This window comes from Fusarium vanettenii (assembly GCF_000151355.1).
Source record: "Fusarium vanettenii 77-13-4 chromosome 6 genomic scaffold NECHAsca_37_chr6_2_0, whole genome shotgun sequence".
NCBI classification, from domain to species: Eukaryota; Fungi; Ascomycota; class Sordariomycetes; order Hypocreales; family Nectriaceae; genus Fusarium; species Fusarium vanettenii.
Genome location: NW_003315849.1, coordinates 259,017 through 276,345, shown reverse-complemented (window position 1 = coordinate 276,345; position 17,329 = coordinate 259,017). Strand labels below are relative to the sequence as shown.

At 52.1% G+C, this 17,329-nt stretch overlaps 8 protein-coding genes across 8 annotated transcripts; 5 read left to right on the top strand and 3 right to left on the bottom strand.

The window, feature by feature from the left end:
• Positions 1–1,270: 1,270 nt before the first annotated feature.
• Positions 1,271–1,958, top strand: NECHADRAFT_81248 (uncharacterized protein; the record flags this gene model as incomplete). Its single annotated transcript, XM_003042214.1, has 2 exons — positions 1,271–1,775; positions 1,828–1,958. 2 exons carry the CDS (start codon positions 1,271–1,273, stop codon positions 1,956–1,958), a joined length of 636 nt encoding a protein of 211 aa, XP_003042260.1.
• A 983-nt stretch (positions 1,959–2,941) lies between these two features.
• Positions 2,942–4,327, top strand: NECHADRAFT_81247 (uncharacterized protein; the record flags this gene model as incomplete). Its single annotated transcript, XM_003042213.1, has 5 exons — positions 2,942–3,100; positions 3,201–3,421; positions 3,569–3,575; positions 3,644–4,124; positions 4,182–4,327. The coding sequence occupies 5 exons, from the start codon at positions 2,942–2,944 to the stop codon at positions 4,325–4,327; spliced, it is 1,014 nt and encodes a 337-aa protein (XP_003042259.1).
• A 283-nt stretch (positions 4,328–4,610) lies between these two features.
• Positions 4,611–5,470, bottom strand: NECHADRAFT_81246 (uncharacterized protein; the record flags this gene model as incomplete). The annotated part of the gene is made up of 3 exons (XM_003042136.1): positions 4,611–4,750; positions 4,807–5,373; positions 5,425–5,470. 3 exons carry the CDS (start codon positions 5,468–5,470, stop codon positions 4,611–4,613), a joined length of 753 nt encoding a protein of 250 aa, XP_003042182.1.
• A 638-nt stretch (positions 5,471–6,108) lies between these two features.
• NECHADRAFT_81245 (uncharacterized protein) lies at positions 6,109–6,986 on the bottom strand (the record flags this gene model as incomplete). Its single annotated transcript, XM_003042135.1, has 3 exons — positions 6,109–6,251; positions 6,329–6,639; positions 6,742–6,986. The coding sequence occupies 3 exons, from the start codon at positions 6,984–6,986 to the stop codon at positions 6,109–6,111; spliced, it is 699 nt and encodes a 232-aa protein (XP_003042181.1).
• Positions 6,987–8,116: 1,130 nt separating this feature from the next.
• Positions 8,117–9,699, top strand: NECHADRAFT_69870 (uncharacterized protein). Its single transcript, XM_003042212.1, has 4 exons — positions 8,117–8,193; positions 8,333–8,375; positions 8,423–9,431; positions 9,480–9,699. The coding sequence occupies exons 1-4, from the start codon at positions 8,133–8,135 to the stop codon at positions 9,669–9,671; spliced, it is 1,305 nt and encodes a 434-aa protein (XP_003042258.1). The 5' UTR covers positions 8,117–8,132; the 3' UTR covers positions 9,672–9,699.
• Positions 9,700–10,102: 403 nt separating this feature from the next.
• NECHADRAFT_42518 (uncharacterized protein) lies at positions 10,103–11,019 on the top strand (the record flags this gene model as incomplete). Its single annotated transcript, XM_003042211.1, has 2 exons — positions 10,103–10,268; positions 10,319–11,019. 2 exons carry the CDS (start codon positions 10,103–10,105, stop codon positions 11,017–11,019), a joined length of 867 nt encoding a protein of 288 aa, XP_003042257.1.
• A 157-nt stretch (positions 11,020–11,176) lies between these two features.
• NECHADRAFT_94136 (glycosyltransferase family 2) lies at positions 11,177–11,953 on the bottom strand (the record flags this gene model as incomplete). Its single annotated transcript, XM_003042134.1, has 2 exons — positions 11,177–11,795; positions 11,850–11,953. 2 exons carry the CDS (start codon positions 11,951–11,953, stop codon positions 11,177–11,179), a joined length of 723 nt encoding a protein of 240 aa, XP_003042180.1.
• A 1,367-nt stretch (positions 11,954–13,320) lies between these two features.
• On the top strand, positions 13,321–14,160 carry NECHADRAFT_42392 (uncharacterized protein; the record flags this gene model as incomplete). The annotated part of the gene is made up of 2 exons (XM_003042210.1): positions 13,321–13,354; positions 13,496–14,160. 2 exons carry the CDS (start codon positions 13,321–13,323, stop codon positions 14,158–14,160), a joined length of 699 nt encoding a protein of 232 aa, XP_003042256.1.
• Positions 14,161–17,329: the final 3,169 nt, after the last annotated feature.

The following is a 17,329-nucleotide window of genomic DNA, read 5'->3' as shown; positions in this document are numbered from 1 at the left end:
GGCCCAACGTCTGTATTTTGAGGAACCAGGGTACTGAGGGCCGTTTATTGACTATGGGAGACGCTTTTGCTACCTGGGCCAAGCTGAGAGGTGGACTAGTCAGTACAGAAACAGTATCTCAGCCATGGGCCTGACCATGATTTTATCCAGAGGTACCATGGCGTTTACCAACCTGGACTCATTGACACTAACTTTGCCACGGCAATCAACAATAATCCTGTTCGGGCTCTCAGAGCCGAAGCTGACGTGGAGCGGTTAGTAACAGGCGCCTTAAAAGGTAGACATATACTTACCCCCCAACGGGGGTGTCAATCACCTGGCCCAGAATCAAGAGGGTGAGGTATTGTTCGAAAGAAGCTCCCTAATGCGTCTTGGGCCTTAGCTGATATGCAGTACATCGACTAGTCTGGCTAGGAATCTGGGTGCGGTCTACCTGCTAAAGATCAACGTGTGGACTAGCTTAGGTCTCGAAGGTAGCAACCACTCGACTTGAAATGACTGAAATCTCGTACCTGATCTCAGTTTCCCAAGTATTGAATGATATTAGAAGCTCGATAGAGACCAGGATCTTGGCTCATGTTGAACGTCCGAGGTGGCCAAGATATTGCGGTCCTGCATGGTGGCTAGGGATAGGCTGTATTCTGAGGGTAGTTGAAAACGCCGCGTCTTATATTCGGTACCGGCTTAACTCATGCCGCTTAGTTAGGCAATAAGACTTTGGCAATAAATGGCCAATGACATAATATGGCTAGGTTTTATGATTTCTCGCTCGTTACGATTTGTATAGTTATTGAAGTCCATCTAACATTGGCTTCGATGCTAGTTATAAGATACTATGCCAATTTTAGATCACTCTGCGAGCAAATGCCTAAATATCTTAACTACCTCATGCTTATTAACCTCTATGGTTTTTTTTTAGCAAGGCTGTGCTACTTCATTCTTCAATGGTCCAGTGGGGAGGGTACTAAATGCATCTGCTGCAGACAGCGAGCTAGGGGGTTGACGAATGCAGAGTAGAGGTGAATGGTTGATTGTTTGCCAGCTGCCGACAGCTGGCCACCGTAAACTGCCTAATAATTAGCAAATAAAATGCATTCTGGAACCTTCGGGTCTCTCCTTTGTTTATTTTCCTGTTGCTCGCAATCACCAACACTCACCTTTCACCACTGCCCAACCTGAGCACAAGGACCATACAGAAGACCAAGGTCCGCGGTTACCTACACACAGGCTTCTTTGATACTGATTCACTATTAGGGACTCAAAATTCACGATGTATGTCGTCATCTCCGGCGGGGACCTGGTCCTCGTTGTCGGCCCGGAACAACGGTGTATCCAAGTTTCCGTGGACCTCCTTCGCACCTCTTCACCAGTCTTCGACGACATGATAAGCTCTGGTCTTATCAAGACCCCAGACGGCCTTCAAGGTACGATGGAGTTACCCGATGACAACGCGCTCGCCCTTTTGCACGCCCTCAAGATCCTTTACGGCGCCGACCCAGTTATGGGACAGCTCACGACCAAGGAGATACAGGAGGTGGCTGTCTTGGTGGACAAGTACAGAATGGCTCCTCGCTTTCAGTTCATCGGCACCTTCTGGATGCGGTCTATCCCTGTCGACAACGAAGAATGCTGGCACTTGATGACGGCGGCATTCTGGCTTCGACTTCGCTGCTCTTTCTTTGAAATGAGCAAAGAGCTTGCTAGAGCATGTGGCCCCTCGCTCTTCAAGTATGCCAACGAGACTCCGGACAAAATTCTTGGCCTTCGGCTTGGTAGTAAGTTAACCAAGAAGCAGATAGTTGGAGGAAAGGGGCTGACCTGGAACAGTGGCGATTCAACAGCTCCAGATCGAAGGAGGAACGATGGAAATGGGTCTCTGCCTCGACTGCTTCCTGAACGCCGACGAGAACTTGATCGAGCCACGAACGAACTGCGATTTCCCGGACCGACATCTCTAGGGAGGATACTTGCATCGATGAGCTATGTAAGAGCAAGCTGGATGAAGGAAAGGGGGATGTTGATGCCTTGAGAGGCAGATGAGTAGAGATCCATTTTGGCATGTCATACTGTCTGAATCATCACATGATTCATGTTGTACGTTGATCATTGAACCATGATGGAATCATGAGAACATGGAATTCAAAAGGCGTTTGGAGGCACCGGAGGAAGATAGGTACCTATCTAGTTGTTGAATGACGGCCGTCCTGTTTCCGTTAGCTCTTTGTTCACCATTCTTGACTCCATTCCTCGCATATCTCGACCAACTTCAACTGTCTCAACCCTTTGACCACAGCCAAGAATGGACTTCTGAAGGGCTCGAAGGCAAACAATATTTGTTTCTTTCAACTTTCACTAAAGAAGACCTTGCCACGGGATGGCAGGTTCCTGCCTTCGATGTCCCCCTCACTCAATCTGAGTCAATCGAAAGCTTGAGCGGTCCACGCACAACTCGGGCAACGAAACGACTGCGAGGAAGAACATTCACGATAAGTTAACGTACTTGTTTCTAGAGGGTTTCCTGTTTAATAAGTGCTAGCATGAAAGGGGATGTGTAACTTGTCGTAAACAGAAAATCAAGGCGAGTAAAAGCTATGTATTTGGCATGATCAGTGCCAACAGACTCTATGTGATGGACGTCGTGCTATTTGCCACAACTGCCAAATATTAAGACTTCACGTCTGTCGAGGGTTCATCGAGAACTCACATAGCTTGATTGGAGGAGATAGTCACGATATCTCAGAGCCAACAGCCAAGACACGTCGAACCGAAAGCCATACAGTTTCGACATCACCCTCGTCCGAAAGCGCAACATCCACGGAACTTGAAATATCAGTCGACGACAGTACCGAAACGGCCTCAGATGCTTTCACCGAGCGTATATGAGGAGTCGGAATGACTCCTGGCAATCCTTCTTATAGAGATCCTGGACTACTTCCACCATATGGTTACGGGTGTCGTGATGCTCAGCATTGGTCCTTCAAGCAACCCCTGGCGGCAGACTTACCTTCAGCCCGCCCTTGGAGAACCTTCGACCTCCAGTCAGATTGCTCTACTCCACATTTTAATATCTGTGGCGGCATACCAACGTGCATGCCGAGAAGTCAAAACATGAGGACATGAAAAGGGGGTTCTATCACGAACAAGAAGCTTCACGAGGACCCGAACAGTTTGTCGCACACGATCGCCTAGATTGATGACAGTGCATCGGTAGCAACCACGTCCTACCAACGCGAAAGGTGGGCAACTACACCGGAGGTCTCTGGGTGGGCAAGTTCCTCAAGACGCAGACGTACCAAGAGATTGTGGACGAAAGGGCGAGCGGGGAGATGGGCAGGCTCTGTGGGAGGTGTTCAAGGGCCGAGAACTTTGAGGTGCATGCCAGGTCTGGCGATTTGAGGGTGAAAAAGTATCTCGGGGATGAGTATGGATGGATCGACGACGCGAGGAAAACATTGTAGAGTATTGTGAATAGGCAGATCCAGCGTAGACTGCCTAGGTGGACAACAAGAAACTCTGATGTTCATCTCTCATGGTGACGAGCTCTTTCTATGTACGGAATCTGTTGTAGAAGGAAGGTAAGTATGGCTCGGTGGCCGGCGGCGACGTCGTCCTGGTTGTCGGCCCAGACAAGGTCAAAATCCAGGTCTCTTCGTCTTTTCTGTGCCTCGTCTCCCCAGTGTTCAAGGAGATGCTCTCCTTGCCGATGAACGAAGGCCAAAGGCGGCTCAGAGAAAGAGGTGACAAGCCTGTCAAATACCTACAACTAGAAGGCGACAGTCCCGAGGCAGTTCTCCACACTTTCAAATCCCTCTACGGATCGGACCCCCAAATGCTCAATCTCAACCCGGGCGAGATCCTCGGAGTCGCCGTGTTCGTGTATAAATGGGAGTTGGCCAAGCGATTTCAGTTTGCGGCCATGCACTGGACCATGTCACCCCGAGCAAACTCTTACAGGCCTGAGACTCGCGATGACGCCTGGCAGTTGTTATTGGCATCATATTGGTTCAGATATGCCCCCGGTTTCTCCTTTCTGACCTTTTGGATGGCAGGAGAGTTGCCTGGGCATTCGATGTGCGAACAGATCAACAAGATGAAAGACAGGGAACTCGGGCTGTCGCTCGCGCGTAAGTGGCATCTCTCTTTGTTATCTTCATGGATATCAGCTAATGAGAAAAACATAGTTGGAATCGAAGAGTTGCGCAGGGTAATGGTGAATCGCATCTCAGAGACCGGTAATGGGCTATGCTTACACTGCTTCCTGACGAAGCCGGACGACTTTCTCGCGAAGCAAGCCAGCTGCCCGATTCCGCGCCAGCACATACTGTGATACCTGGGACATCGAGATTTAAGCTTTCGAGATGCGGGCGGTTATTCTTGGGTAGCGATGTTCTCTTTTCCATGAGGTCAGGGCCTTCTAATGTGGGCTGAGACACGTAGGCTCAACATCACCATGCTTGCAGTCACGAGCGTATTGTAGGACAAGTACTAGCTCAGTATTGATTTAGTCACAGAGATGGCTACTAAATTCGTCTCTATCTTGAACAGCCATGTGCCTAACCCTCATGCTTCAACTCTGTGCAGAATGCGCTCGTCGTGTCCGAGTAGCTGGCTCAAGGTAAAACGGATTCTCTGTACTTAGACGTGCATTTGGGATTCCCCTCTGAGAATTCTTCCGTCTCCGGGGACTCAAAGCAACTCAGACAAAGTCCAAAGTCCTCGAATCCAGCGACTCTAAGCTCGTAGATAGCCACTGCAACCCCAACACATTAGTGACGCTGAATCAAGGGGGTTAGGATAATCGCTTACGGCAGAGCCTCAGCCCGAGGACCTGGTCTGATGTTCCCATCCCAAATCTGTAGAGAGGCTCTTGGTCTGCTTCAATAAGCATAATGCTGGTGTTTTTGAACCCAAGTTCACTGCGGAGCCAGTACGCCGCCAATAGCATCTTCCAGTCTTTCTTGGTTGAGCCATAGGTAATGGCACCGGTGTGTGCAAACCACGATTCGCAGGCGAGCTCAAGTCGATCGATCAGGTCATACTTCTGGGCTAGGACGGCTACATCGTAGATTTCGTCCGGCTTGAGCTTGTTCACGTGAGGATTGGCTCCGTAGAGAGTGCTGTAGACGTTCCATAGGGCTTTGGCGTTGTCTTCCGGGAGGACAATCTCGGTCGGGCCCTCATTTTCTCGAAGGGCGGCTCCTTCTTTGAAGTTGGGGCCGAGCATGACGTTGAACACAGGTGAGGTGGTGCGAAGGAGATGGGAAGAGACCTGTATCTTGGACTTCTCAGGGCCAACGATGAGGATGACGTCGCCATCTGGGATGATCTCTCTCATGAAGGGCGTTTCATCCTCCTTCGAGGCTGTTTCGGGCTCTGGTAGATGTCAGTTTACAGTACTTTCGTGTGCCAATATTTGGCCCTTACCAGGCCGCTTTCTCTTTTTCGCCGGTACCAGCTTTTTGGGAGGCATGGCGATGCGTTGTGACCCGAGAGTGATGTGTGATGAGGGAGGAGATGAGGAAGTGAGGAGGAGGAGGGGGAGAGAGCGCGCGATGAGTTTCTCAAGAGTTCATCTCACAAAAAGATTTTCCGTTGCAAGAATGGGCCCAAGGCTGGAGGTAAACAAGCTGCTAGCTGCCAGTGACAGTTGCCAGTGACAGTCACCAGTGCCCGCTGCCTGTAGCCAATGACCGGAAAATGAAGCGGGATAGCTGCCTCCGTTTCACCTCGCAAGGCATCAAGTATATTCACGTATGTCGAGATCGGTGTTGTGCGTATCAGCTCGGCAAGTGCTGCCACCGGTGATGCTCCGTTTGAGCTGTGGGGGGTGGGCGAGTTGGTGGTGCGAGACAAACCCTCACGATGAACATCACATCACGATAGACACAAAGTCGAGATTGAGAAGAGATTGAGAAGCATCCTTGGTGCATTGCGCATGCTAGTGGCATTTGCGAAATATGTATTCTTCCTTGCAGGCTTCTAATCTTCACCATATCCCCAAGCCAGATCATAAACTCGACCTCATTGTCCGCATTAACCCTTCCCGTGACCCGAGCGATGCTGTTTCGTTCTCCTCATGCTTTGCCTTCGGCTGAGCATTCCCTTGCTTTATTTGGTGGGGGCATGAGTTGGGTCTGGGCACTTGGGACTCTTGTCCACAAACCCAAGGCCAGTCTTTTCTACCTGCTCAAAGCAATGAAGACATATGCCCACTGTGTTCATGTGGCGACTTCGATACTCCTCTATCGCCACTGTTTCTTTGAGATTAGCTATGTCGTGACTCTACCTGCATGGGGGGAAAAGGCAACAGAATGGGGGGGTGTCTTACAGGACAGCTTCAGCCCGAGAGTCCAGTTTGACATCTGAGAGGCGAACTTCACGAGCGACACTTGTCTATGAGTGACAAAAACATTGCTCAACTGTACCAGTCTACGATGCGACTTGAGAAAATACGCGGCCGTCATCAATCTCCACGTTGCTTCAAAGTCTATCCGCTTATCAACTGGTGGTGGCTTCAGCCAGAATGCTTCAGCGAACGAGAATCGATCGACCATCTGGTATTTGTCCGCCAAAATAGCAATGTCTTGGATTTGCGCGGGCGTGAATAGCTTCATGCTGGGATCTGCTCCGTAGAGGACACTATAGGCGTTCTACACCGCGTCTGGAGAGTCCTCGGGAAGCTCGATCTCAACAGGGCCGTCGTTTGCTTCGCGGAGTGCCTTGCCCTCTTTGAAATCAGACTTCAGCATGGCCTTGAAGACTGGCGAGGTTAGGCAGAGCAGATGCGACGAGATCTGGATCTTTTCCTGCTTGGGCCCAACGAGAAGTATGATGTCGCCATCGGGGATGAGCTGCCGGAGACCGGCTTCGGTGGGATCTAGGAGGTTGTCAGTGCTGGTTGTTCCAACCCAAAACAAAATGATCTCACCAGAACTTTGGTCGTCTTGCTTTTGCGCGGCATGTTTGCGAGCGCTCTTGGACCCCATCGTGATGGACCACAGCCAAAGCTTCGGAGATCCTTTGGGGATCAGGATTGATAGGCGAAGAATCCAAGGGGTGGTAGGAGACCTCCGATGTGGAGTTGTTGTTGGGAGGTTTAAAATTTCCACTGGGCAGAGAATGAGATAGAAAAGAGATCCAGTCGTTGGTTGCTGGGGGAGAGGGGATGACAGCGGGTGTTAGGTGACGGGCAGTGATTCACTGCAAAGCCTGAGCCCCATATGCCACCCACAGCCAGCGAATGAATCAAAGCCCTGTGCTAGGGCTATTCTTTATGCTGGTGATTTCAGAAATTAATTCGTTTGGCGGCATGGCGCATTTTGGCTAGCTTTGTGAGTGTCCATAGATGATGAATGTGTTAACACTTACACTCCTCGACTCGAGAGGTAAAGCTAGCACCAGTAATTCCACAATCCCGTTACAAAAATTCTTCATCAAAAGAGTTGAAATAGCCACTGGTAGCATAAAACAAAAGACGGTCTCGGGTATGGAAGATGACATGAGTTTACACGAAACTCCTGAGTCAACAATCGGGAACTGGACTACCTTCTTCAGCAGTACTTTCAGAACTGAACCTGTGACGAATAAGAAGTCAAAGTTTGGCACAATACTTGCTAGAACACGACATACTATGCGAAACTCCCGTCGCATATGGCCGTGCCATGTCAGTCTTCCGTTCGGGAGGGTGCCAGCTGCCGACGGCTACCAGCATTGGCCCAACCAGGTAGGGTCTTGGAAAATGGTCCTGGCATAGTTGGCGAGGCAAACTTCAAAGAGGCTTTCATACACTTCCTGATTCTCGAAGTCGTTATAACGCTGTTGGGAGGGTGGTGTCGCATCTATGTCCTGCTGTGTGCTTGGTGGGCAATAGGCTCCCGAATTTTTTGTCGATTTCCTACGAAAGGACCAACATCCTAGTGCCTCATTTTCAGAAATCAGTAGCTAAAGATTGCACCCAAAAATAAACACATGTCCCTTCTTTAACGCGAAACAGTTGGTAAGTCTTGAATCTCATGTAGTCCCGAAGTTGAGGTCGAGAATGATAGCCGATGATTATCCGCGCTGCCCATCATCGCACCAAGCTCACGGGTCCAACTCCAGCGTCAACAAGATAGTCCTCTGAAATCAAGGTCATGGGTGAACCACAAAGGACAGGAAGTCAAGGGCATTCCCGGAATAAGTCTGTCACCAAGAGTATGTCTCCAAATTTTACACCAGGGTCGCACGTTACCGCGTTCACTCTCCCGCATATGAAGGGGGCACGTCATCTCAATTACCCACTACTCTTAACAGCTCAGCTGTGAATCGGTGCATCTCAGCTAACGCGGCTCAGCTCGACCACGGTCCTCTACTAAAGGGCCTCTCGATGTTGACGAGTGAGATTTTTTCTTCCTATACTTAGATGATACCTAACCTCTTCCAGTGACCCTCTAACGTCTCACCAACCCGCTGCTGTCGCTGCTCACCGAGCATCAACCCATCGACCCAGGATCTCATCACCACTCCCTCGATCCTCCACAGGAACCCCTGTATCTCAACTCGGCGAGGCCAAAGCAAAAGATTTCTCCTTTCTCCTTCGCCCAGAGATCTACCACCCCCTCACTCCTCTCAACGTGCCGGTAGCATTCCGCAACTCGCAAAAGCAGCCGAGCCCTGAGGCGCCTCTCGAAGAGCTCCTCGCCAACGGCCACTTCAGAGCGGCTGCTATCGCCGCTGTTCAAGAACTTACAGGCTCAGGAGCTAGCGGAGGAATAGATCCTACGGATTCTGCCAAGATCTTTAGCTTGTTGTATACTCGCCTGGCATGTCTGACTCTGATTGATGCGACCCCCTTGGCTGCCCAGGAGGTGAAGGCCTTGGAAGATCTCAACGATATCAGGAAGTATGTTGATGAGACAACCGGAGAACACCTGGTGCCCTGGGAGCTCCGCGTTCTCAACGTTCGACTTCAAGCTCTCGGCTTCGGTGACGCTCGACGAGCTGTCATGAGTTACCATGATCTCGCCAGAGAAGCCCGTGACCGAATCGCCAAGGCAGCAGCCCAACATGACAACTCAGTAACAGAGCTCTGGAAAGCTCGTCTCGGTGACCTCGGTATTCAAGTCGCCGGCGCACTTATCGAGCTAGAGGACCTCACAGGCGCAGCGCACCACTTAAGTACCCTGCGGGATCGTGGCGATGGAAGGATGACGCTGTCCAAGGCGTTGCTATGGCTTCACCTTGGAGATGCTGATAGTGCCAGAGCGTGTGCACGCCAGGTTTCTGCGAGCGACGAGAATGCTGAGAAGCTTATCACAGCACTATGTGACATGGCAGATGCCGAGTACGAAAATGCGTTGGAGAGTTGGAAGGAGTTGAAGGAGACCATGGACGACGAGATGGTTGGCGTCAACACGGCTGTGTGTCTGTTGTATCTTGGCAGGATCCAAGAAGTAGGTTTCCCAGTAACCATCATGTCGACGTATGCTAATCATCTCCAGGGACGAGAGATACTTGAAGAGCTGGTCGACTCGGGCTTATCATCACATACTCTCTTGTTCAATCTATCTACCGTGTATGAGCTGTGTACGGAGAAGCACCGAAACATGAAGCTCAAGTTGACGGAGAGGGTTGCAGCGATGGAGGTGTCGTCTGCTGGATGGGAGAAGACAAACAGCGACTTTAAACTGTAGTGACGATTAATATGAAACCCTGACTGCCTGACTTCTACACGATGATTGTGATGTTCTTGAAAGGGGTCAGCACTGAGCTATACAGGCAATGAGGCTACATCCAGACTGTGGCCCACACTGTGAGGCAAGTCGGGCTATCATACTAACATCTCTTTGCTAGCAGGTAATGACAAGTACCTTTCATAATGCAATAATTGTAACCAGTATCTCTATTGTCGTGCTGTAAGCCAGCGCCGGGCCCGAGGCACCCTGGCCGGAGCTACCCCACATTCCGGGTGCCGAAGCCGTCTGGAGCCTCGGCACAGATGGTACAATACAACGTCACTCATCAGCGAGCCAGAAGCTAGATATTCTAGGATCCCGTTCGGTCTTGACATATTGTTCTTTCACAACTCTCTTCCTGTCTTTGAAACCTTGAAACTACACTCACAATGTCGGATCGCGTCAACCAACTCGCTGGCCACCTCAACTACCCCAAGGGTATGTTGGCTGGTCAAGTGGCCATCATTACTGGAAGTGGACAAGGCATTGGCGCCGAGGCAGCGAGACTGTTTGCAAATGAGGGAGCCAAAGTTGTTGTTGCAGACATTGATGCTGGTGAGATCCTCACACCATATTTCCAGCCCGTGCAAAACTAACACTATCAGACAAGTGCAACGCTGTCGCTGAGAGTATCAAATCCAATGGCGGCCAAGCCATTGCTGTCTCTGGAGATGTTCTCAAAGCAGACTACATAGACACTCTCATCAAGCGCGCTGCAGAGTTTGGCGATGGCAAGATCAACATCATCGTCAACAACGCTGGCTACACCTGGGACGGTGTCATCCACAAGATGACGGACAAGCAGTGGGAGACCATCATCGCCCTGCACTGCACCGCGCCTTTCACACTCGTCCGTGCCGCGGCTCCTTACTTCCGTGTAAAGGACGGGGCTCCACGATGCATTGTCAACATCTCGTCGACATCTGGCGTGCATGGTAACGCTGGGCAGCTCAACTATGCGCTCGCCAAAGCGGGAGTTACGGGCTTCACCAAGACGATTGCTAAAGAATGGGGTCCTATGTTTGGTGTGAGGGCGAATACCGTTGCGTTTGGGCACATCTCTACTAGGTTGACAGCAGCCAAGGAGGAGGGGGCCTTTGTGAAGGGACCAGATGGCGAGAAGATTGCTTTGGGAATCCCGACCAAGCAGAAGCAGGCCGCGGGAGATGCTGCACATGCAGACATTCCGCTGAGAAGGCCAGGAACTGCGACAGAGGCGGCGAGCAGCATTCTAGCTGTAGCCAGTCCCTTGTTTTCGTATGTCACAGGACAGACGATCATGGTGACAGGAGGGAGAAACATGTAGATGAAAACATCTAGCCAGACATCACAACAAGAGCAGCTCACATGAAGGCGCTGAAGAAATGTGGTATTAGATTAAACGGTACTATTCTTCCCGCCGAAACGCCCCCATCCAACAAGATGTGCTCCTTTTGTAAATATCATCGATCCTCATCATATTCTTACACCTTGAGCCACAGGTTGAAGACACCCTGAGCATACTGGACGATCTCGTCACCGCCCAGCTTGCTCTCGCCGTACAGACGGTCGACGAAAGAGATGGGCACCTCGGCGACGGTGCAGCCCATGGCCTTGGCGCGCACCATCATCTCCATCTGGAAGCTGTATCCCTTGCTCTCGGTGCTGGAGATGACCTTTTCGAGGACGGATCGCTTGTACAGACGGAAGCTACCAGTCAGGTCGCTGACGCCAGGTCGGAGAACAGTATCGGCGAACAGGTTGGCGCCACGGCTGACAAACTTGCGCTTGAGATCCCAACCATAAACACCGCCGTCACCAGCGTAACGGGTGCCAGTGACAATATCGTAGTTGCCCTTCTCCTGCAGAGCGACCATCTGGGGGATGAACTTGGGGTGGTGCGAGAAGTCGGCGTCCATGATGACGACAAAGTTGCCAGTAACGAACTGCAGACCGTGGACGTAGGCCGTTCCGAGGCCAAGCTTGCCGGTTCGGGTCTTGAGCACGACGTGGGGGGAGTAGGCCTCGACGAGCTGGAGAGCGACTTCTTGGGTTCCATCGGGGGAGCCGTCGTCGACAATGATGAGTTCCCATTCGAGGTTGCTAGAAGGGTCAGACTGCGCTCTTGGAAGTATAGATAATATCAGGTATACATACTTCTCAGTGAACATGCGGTTCAACAACCAGGTCATAATGGGGAGGTTCTTGCGCTCATTGTAGGTTGGCAGGATAACCGAGTACTTGTTCGCTTTGGAGGCCATCGTGAAGGTGGTGAAGGGTGATGAGGAGGATTGTCTGATGAAGAAAAAATTGAGATATTACAAAAGAAGTCTCACAAAGAGTCGAAAGGGTATCGCAAGCGACAAAAGAGCGTGGAAAGTCGGTTGATCGCGTTGACGGGCTCGTTTCTTCGCGTCGAGCCACTCTCTCAGGGGACACCTTGAAGCTGGCTGGCGATGGTGGAGCATGACTAAGCTGTCACGATCAGAGACAGATTGCAGATTGAGAACCCCTGAGTTTAGGTGTGGCTAGTGAGCGTCAGCCCCAGATTCTTGTGGCGGTGCAGGTACCTCAGCTGCCCCGATGCCGCTTCGCTTTGCTAACACGGTCGTAACATTCACCATGCAAGCCATGGAACCACCAGCTTTTCCCATTAGAGCTGGTCAGCTTGAAATCACACGGGATCATTTTCCGGCCAACCGGGGCATTCAGCCCTCACTGCAATACGAACTGACATTTCCCATCAAATAGAATCTTGGCCATCTCCCCAACACCTGGTTCATGTCTGCCAGAGCCGCGAATGCCCGTCATGCCCAGCTTCATCTGCAGCTCCCTCAGCAATTGGCAACAGCAGCATAACAGCAGCACACCATCGACGCGTCTCCGTCTCTGACTGGTTCCGGCGCTCGCCCCTCCTCTTTTTCCCAGATCGGTGGCTTGGGGTCTCGGGCTGCCGGCCCACCATGCTTTTTCCCCGCAACTTCATAGCTCCATCCAACTCCGTCTCGATCGTCAGAGTTCACACCGTACCTCTCAGCAGACACTCGGGCGTTCTCACAGTCCGCGGCATCGCAGCTCCTCTGGCTCGTCTAGGCCACGGCACTGTGCCAGGGTTGTCCTCGTCCAGTGACGAAAAGGCGCTGCTTTAGCCCGATGCAGTCATGGAGAAACGAGGGGCCTTGCTTTGTCCGCCCGACTCGGAGAGCTACTCGAGCTGAGCACTCACCTGTAGGTTCCTCGCCCGCGAGTTTACCGTGATGAGGAACCTCTGGGGAGACGGGCTTGTGCCACCTCCGCTTCGGAGCTCCCCAGAGCTACCTACCTAGGTACGGTACAGTAATCTATCCCGGCGCAAGGTCAAGCAAGTCTCGCCCTCTCGTCCCTTCCCAGCTGTGGAACCGACCGTCGTGACCTCGTGCGCTCCCAGCCAACCTCACTCCCATCCTTCGTGGCTCATCCCAACTTGACCTCTCTTCCTCCATCTTCATCGTGAAGCATCGCCTAGCTCTTGCGACTCTAGAACATCATCCCAGGCATCGTCCGTACCCATTGTTAGCTCCCTAGTGTCGCGCGCACTTCAGCTTGTAAGCCAGACTCGACTTGCGACAACAGTCCTTACGTCATCATCATGTCGGACGGCATCGCTCCAGCTATAGACAAAGGTATATCCCATCGCCAGCCATCGCAATGGCCTTGATTCCATCGCGTATGCCTTGAGGCTATGCAATTGGCCTGTCCGCGATGCGACAGGGCCCCTTCATGCCCATCCGCGTTCACTCAAGACCACAGCTGATCTCTTCCAGTCGGCGCGCCTGATCCCAAGGCTCCCGAGGCCGAGGCTGGCGCTCCCACCATGGACACCACAACAGCTCCTTCGGAGCCTGCCAAGTCGGAGGATAGCAAGCCTGGTGGCCTGAATGTCCCTGCGCCCAAGCCTGTCGAGGTAATGTCGGTCCCAGAGACGCCCATCAACAACCGGACTCCAGCGGGCGGCACACCGAGACCCGAGCTAAACATTGAGGAGGAACCCAAGGAACCGGCCAAGAACGAGGACGAAGTCGCCTTCATCACCACGGGTGTCGAGACGGGATCCGCCCCCGTTACCTCGGCCCCGAAGGACACTACTATGACAGACAAACCTGCCGATGACAAGCCCACCGAGGCGGCGACTAACGGCGCCAGCAAGCCCAGTGCTGACGACGTCACTGAAGCAGCCGCTGGAGAGAAGCGCAAACTTGGTGAAGCGGCGCCAGCAACTAACGGTGCAGCCCCGGCCGAGGCAGAGAAGGCCGAGCCGGAGGAGCGCGCCAAGAAAGCCCGGGTCGAGGACGTCTCGGACGAGCCTACGGCCACCGAGACCGCTACAAACGGCAAGGGCACCAAGGCCAAGAAAGAGAAGAAGACTTCTCCTGCTGTCGGCAAGACGGCTCGAAAGACGCGGAGTCAGGGTCCCGTCGAGGCTGAATAAGTTTAGTTGCTTTCCTTCTGGAGCGTCATTGTACCTCAGCCTGTCATGGCTTCAACGTTTCTATGAGTGATGGCTTCATGTACGGTTGAGTTTGGGGAATGGTTGGCGAAAATGGCAGGGTTGGTTATGGGAACAGGGCAATTTCCCGAGGTCTGCCTGCATTTCGGTTTGGTTGTATATTTGTTTTGGTAGTAACCATTTGTTCCACGTTGTGTTTTCAGTCCATGTGGTATGTCGACGTTTTGACATTGAAAGTGGTTCTGGCGATGACGATTGTTTTCTGCTTCATTCGCCTCGTTATACGACGCCTACTGGATAAAAGCCCTTGATTCTCAGCCATGGACTTTCGGGAAGCGAAGGGAACCAAGACCTGATGATCAGCAGGTGGACGAAGCACTGGTATATGGATCTTTGGACCTCTGAAACGATGCAATGGTGGACTCTGCAGGCTACCCTGAGGCCTCAAGTCAGCAGCACAAATCAATTGGAAACCGGCCACGCTGAATGCCAGATCTGGTTTCACCAAGCATAATGAACTCTGAATACGAAACCCGACCTAATAGATCGGTTTCCGTCCACCAATCCGCCGTGGCCAATACCTCCCGCCCAGGGGCCTCCGACCGGGTTTCTCGGGGCTGATCCAGCGGCCGATAATGCCGTCCCCAGCCCGGTTTCGCATGGAGAAGTGGAGGACCGTGTCGTCATGCTGCTCCCCCCTCCCTCCGCAACGGTCTTGTCGAAAAAAGAAGTTGGAAGAAATCCTTGAGGTGGAGGAACGTTGCGTGGACACAGCCACGAGAAGAGTTCTACTACGTAGTAGACCATGTTCCGAAGATGTGTGTCATCGGGGTCAGTTCACGCGGGAGGAATAGTGTAGAAGGAACCTGAGGTAAGCTGAGAATGGAGGGAAGCTGACCCTTGCTCATATGATGGATGTCTTGTAGGGAGTTATGAGCTGACGAGGGAAACATCTGACACCGATTACTTATTACTTGCTATGTATAGGGTGTAGGAATGCCAGAGTCACAAATACCGTACATGCTCGTCGGCACTTGTAATCATGGCAGAGCCAAACGAGACACTGAATGCCAGTATTCTCCATCCTTTACCCACCAGTGTAAAACAGGGTGCTAACCGGCACGAAGAGCGAGACGCTGACGCCAGTCTCCACTGAGACGTAATGGCAGCGCAGGTATACGGTTGTAGAGCGTTCTTTAAGGCGGCTACGTGTGGAATCCTAGTCCTGGAGTTCTCTAGTCCTCCACGCGTCGCTTGCTGGTTCGACCATGTCGCCCTGTTACCCCTGGGCCCGGACAGGCGGTCTTGTCAGATCGGTCGAGATTCTAGCGTGACACAGGAGAGACTGAAAAGAAAGAAAGAGAATGGCCTGCCAAGCGAGTCGTCCGAACATGTCCCTGCAATTGCGAACCACTGAATGGCCAGCGAGTCATCATGAAGAAAAAAAAAAGTAGAGGGCTTTCCCACTTTGATCGTGAGAGGCTGTTTCAAGTTACAACAAGCTTCAGTAGCTCGACGGGTCCCTCTTGGTTCCAAACACCCAGAACGTACGAGAACGTGGATGTTTCCCGATTTGTCTGGTCTTGTTTTTCTTGGGCGCGATCGATTGCGTGTTTAGGACTCTACTAGGAAAACCCGGGACTGTTTCTTGTCGGTATTGTGGGATGGTGGCGAAAAAAAAAGTCAACTACCTACGTAGCCTACGTCTTTGAAGCAATTGTCGATACCCGAATGATGAACCTCCAGGGATGGAGAATTTGGGGCGCTTCGGGCGTCAGCTTCGAAAGAGTTTGGAATGAGACAAGTTGCTTTTTCACTCAGGTCCCGGGACGGGTTGCGTCTTCGTTGTCTTGAAAGGATCTGCCGTCAAAGAAGTTGTTCGTCTTAGACAACAACGTCAACACAAAGAAAAGGGCGCTTAAACCATGGATCGTCAATGTCGAGTCCATCTTCGATTGACAGAAGATGGACCTCTTTCCAAAAGAATCAAGAGACCATCCCATCACTTTCCTCATCTGGATTAACAACACTGCAACGGCGACATGCCCCGTGCATGTCTTGCATGGTAGGTCTTCGTATTTCTCAACAACAAAAAACAGCGTTACAGCCAATTCCTTCTCACCCAGCAAGAGACCGAACAGGAAAAAAAAAAAAAAAAGAACCATGCAGGGGTAATGGCCTCCGGGGCGTGGCGAGTCCAAGCCAGTGGAGGGCGACGACTGGCTACGAGGCCATCCCAGAGACTTTCGGGCCCTGAAAAAGTGCTAAAAAGGGTCCCCACCACAGCGGGTCTGAGGCGTCAAAAATAGCAATGGGACCCCCCGCCGCGGAGGCCGCGACAAAGAGGGTGAGCTGGCGGGTGTGTACTCCGTACCTGTAGCTTGGCTGGGAAACTGCTGGCAAGGGCCACAACTGCGCGTGCCGTATGGTGCGAGTAACGCCGGGGGCGAATCACGGCCTTGGTTTACGTGCGAGTACCGGGGGAGCTTGCTAGAAAAAATCTGGCGGGGGGTACAGTAGGTACTTGGGCTTGAAGCGTTGTGTTGTGTTGTGTTGGTGGTCTCGGCGGCCCGGTTGAATGACTGGAACTTTGTCCATGATTGAGGGTGTGCCTGAGAATGAGATGCACTGTGTCATGCCGTGCAACGTGTGGTGCATTATTGGTGCGGGAAAACGCCATCTGCACTGTACATCGGTCACGCCAAGCCATCCCGTTGATGGCTTCCCCCCAAAATGTCCCAAAATGTCCCCATGATAACGGGATCCATCCATGGGATCCAAGATGGATCCATCCTGTCATGGCTCCTGAGAACCTTCCCCAGCCCTACCTTTTACCTCCCGTCCCCCGTATCATCGGACCCTATTCCTATCCATCCATCCTATCCTATCCTATCCTATCCCATCTCGATCCTCTCGTTTTCCTCCCCTTTCCTTCTTTCACATACATCCCTTCTTTATACTCCCATCGCATAACATTATCCTTGGGTGCTGCCCCCTTTCGGCGCATCGACCTTCGCTCACGGGCCCTCCCCCGAACTTCTTTACAGCATAGCGACTCTCGTTTTCTGGGGACGACCGACAGTCTCTTTATCTTCAGCGAGTGGGTTTTGTGTGGCGTATTCCTCCTGACCTACTTGTCTGCTGGCGGCCC

Excerpts from the sequence above, each read along its gene's own strand:
- NECHADRAFT_69870 (XM_003042212.1), top strand. The coding sequence starts at position 8,133 with ATGGGTGAACCACAAAGGACAGGAAGTCAAGGGCATTCCCGGAATAAG. Across the intron at positions 8,376-8,422 it reads GGGCCTCTCGATGTTGACGA|TGACCCTCTAACGTCTCACC; the intron begins GTGAGATTTTTT and ends AACCTCTTCCAG. Across the intron at positions 9,432-9,479 it reads ATCTTGGCAGGATCCAAGAA|GGACGAGAGATACTTGAAGA; the intron begins GTAGGTTTCCCA and ends AATCATCTCCAG.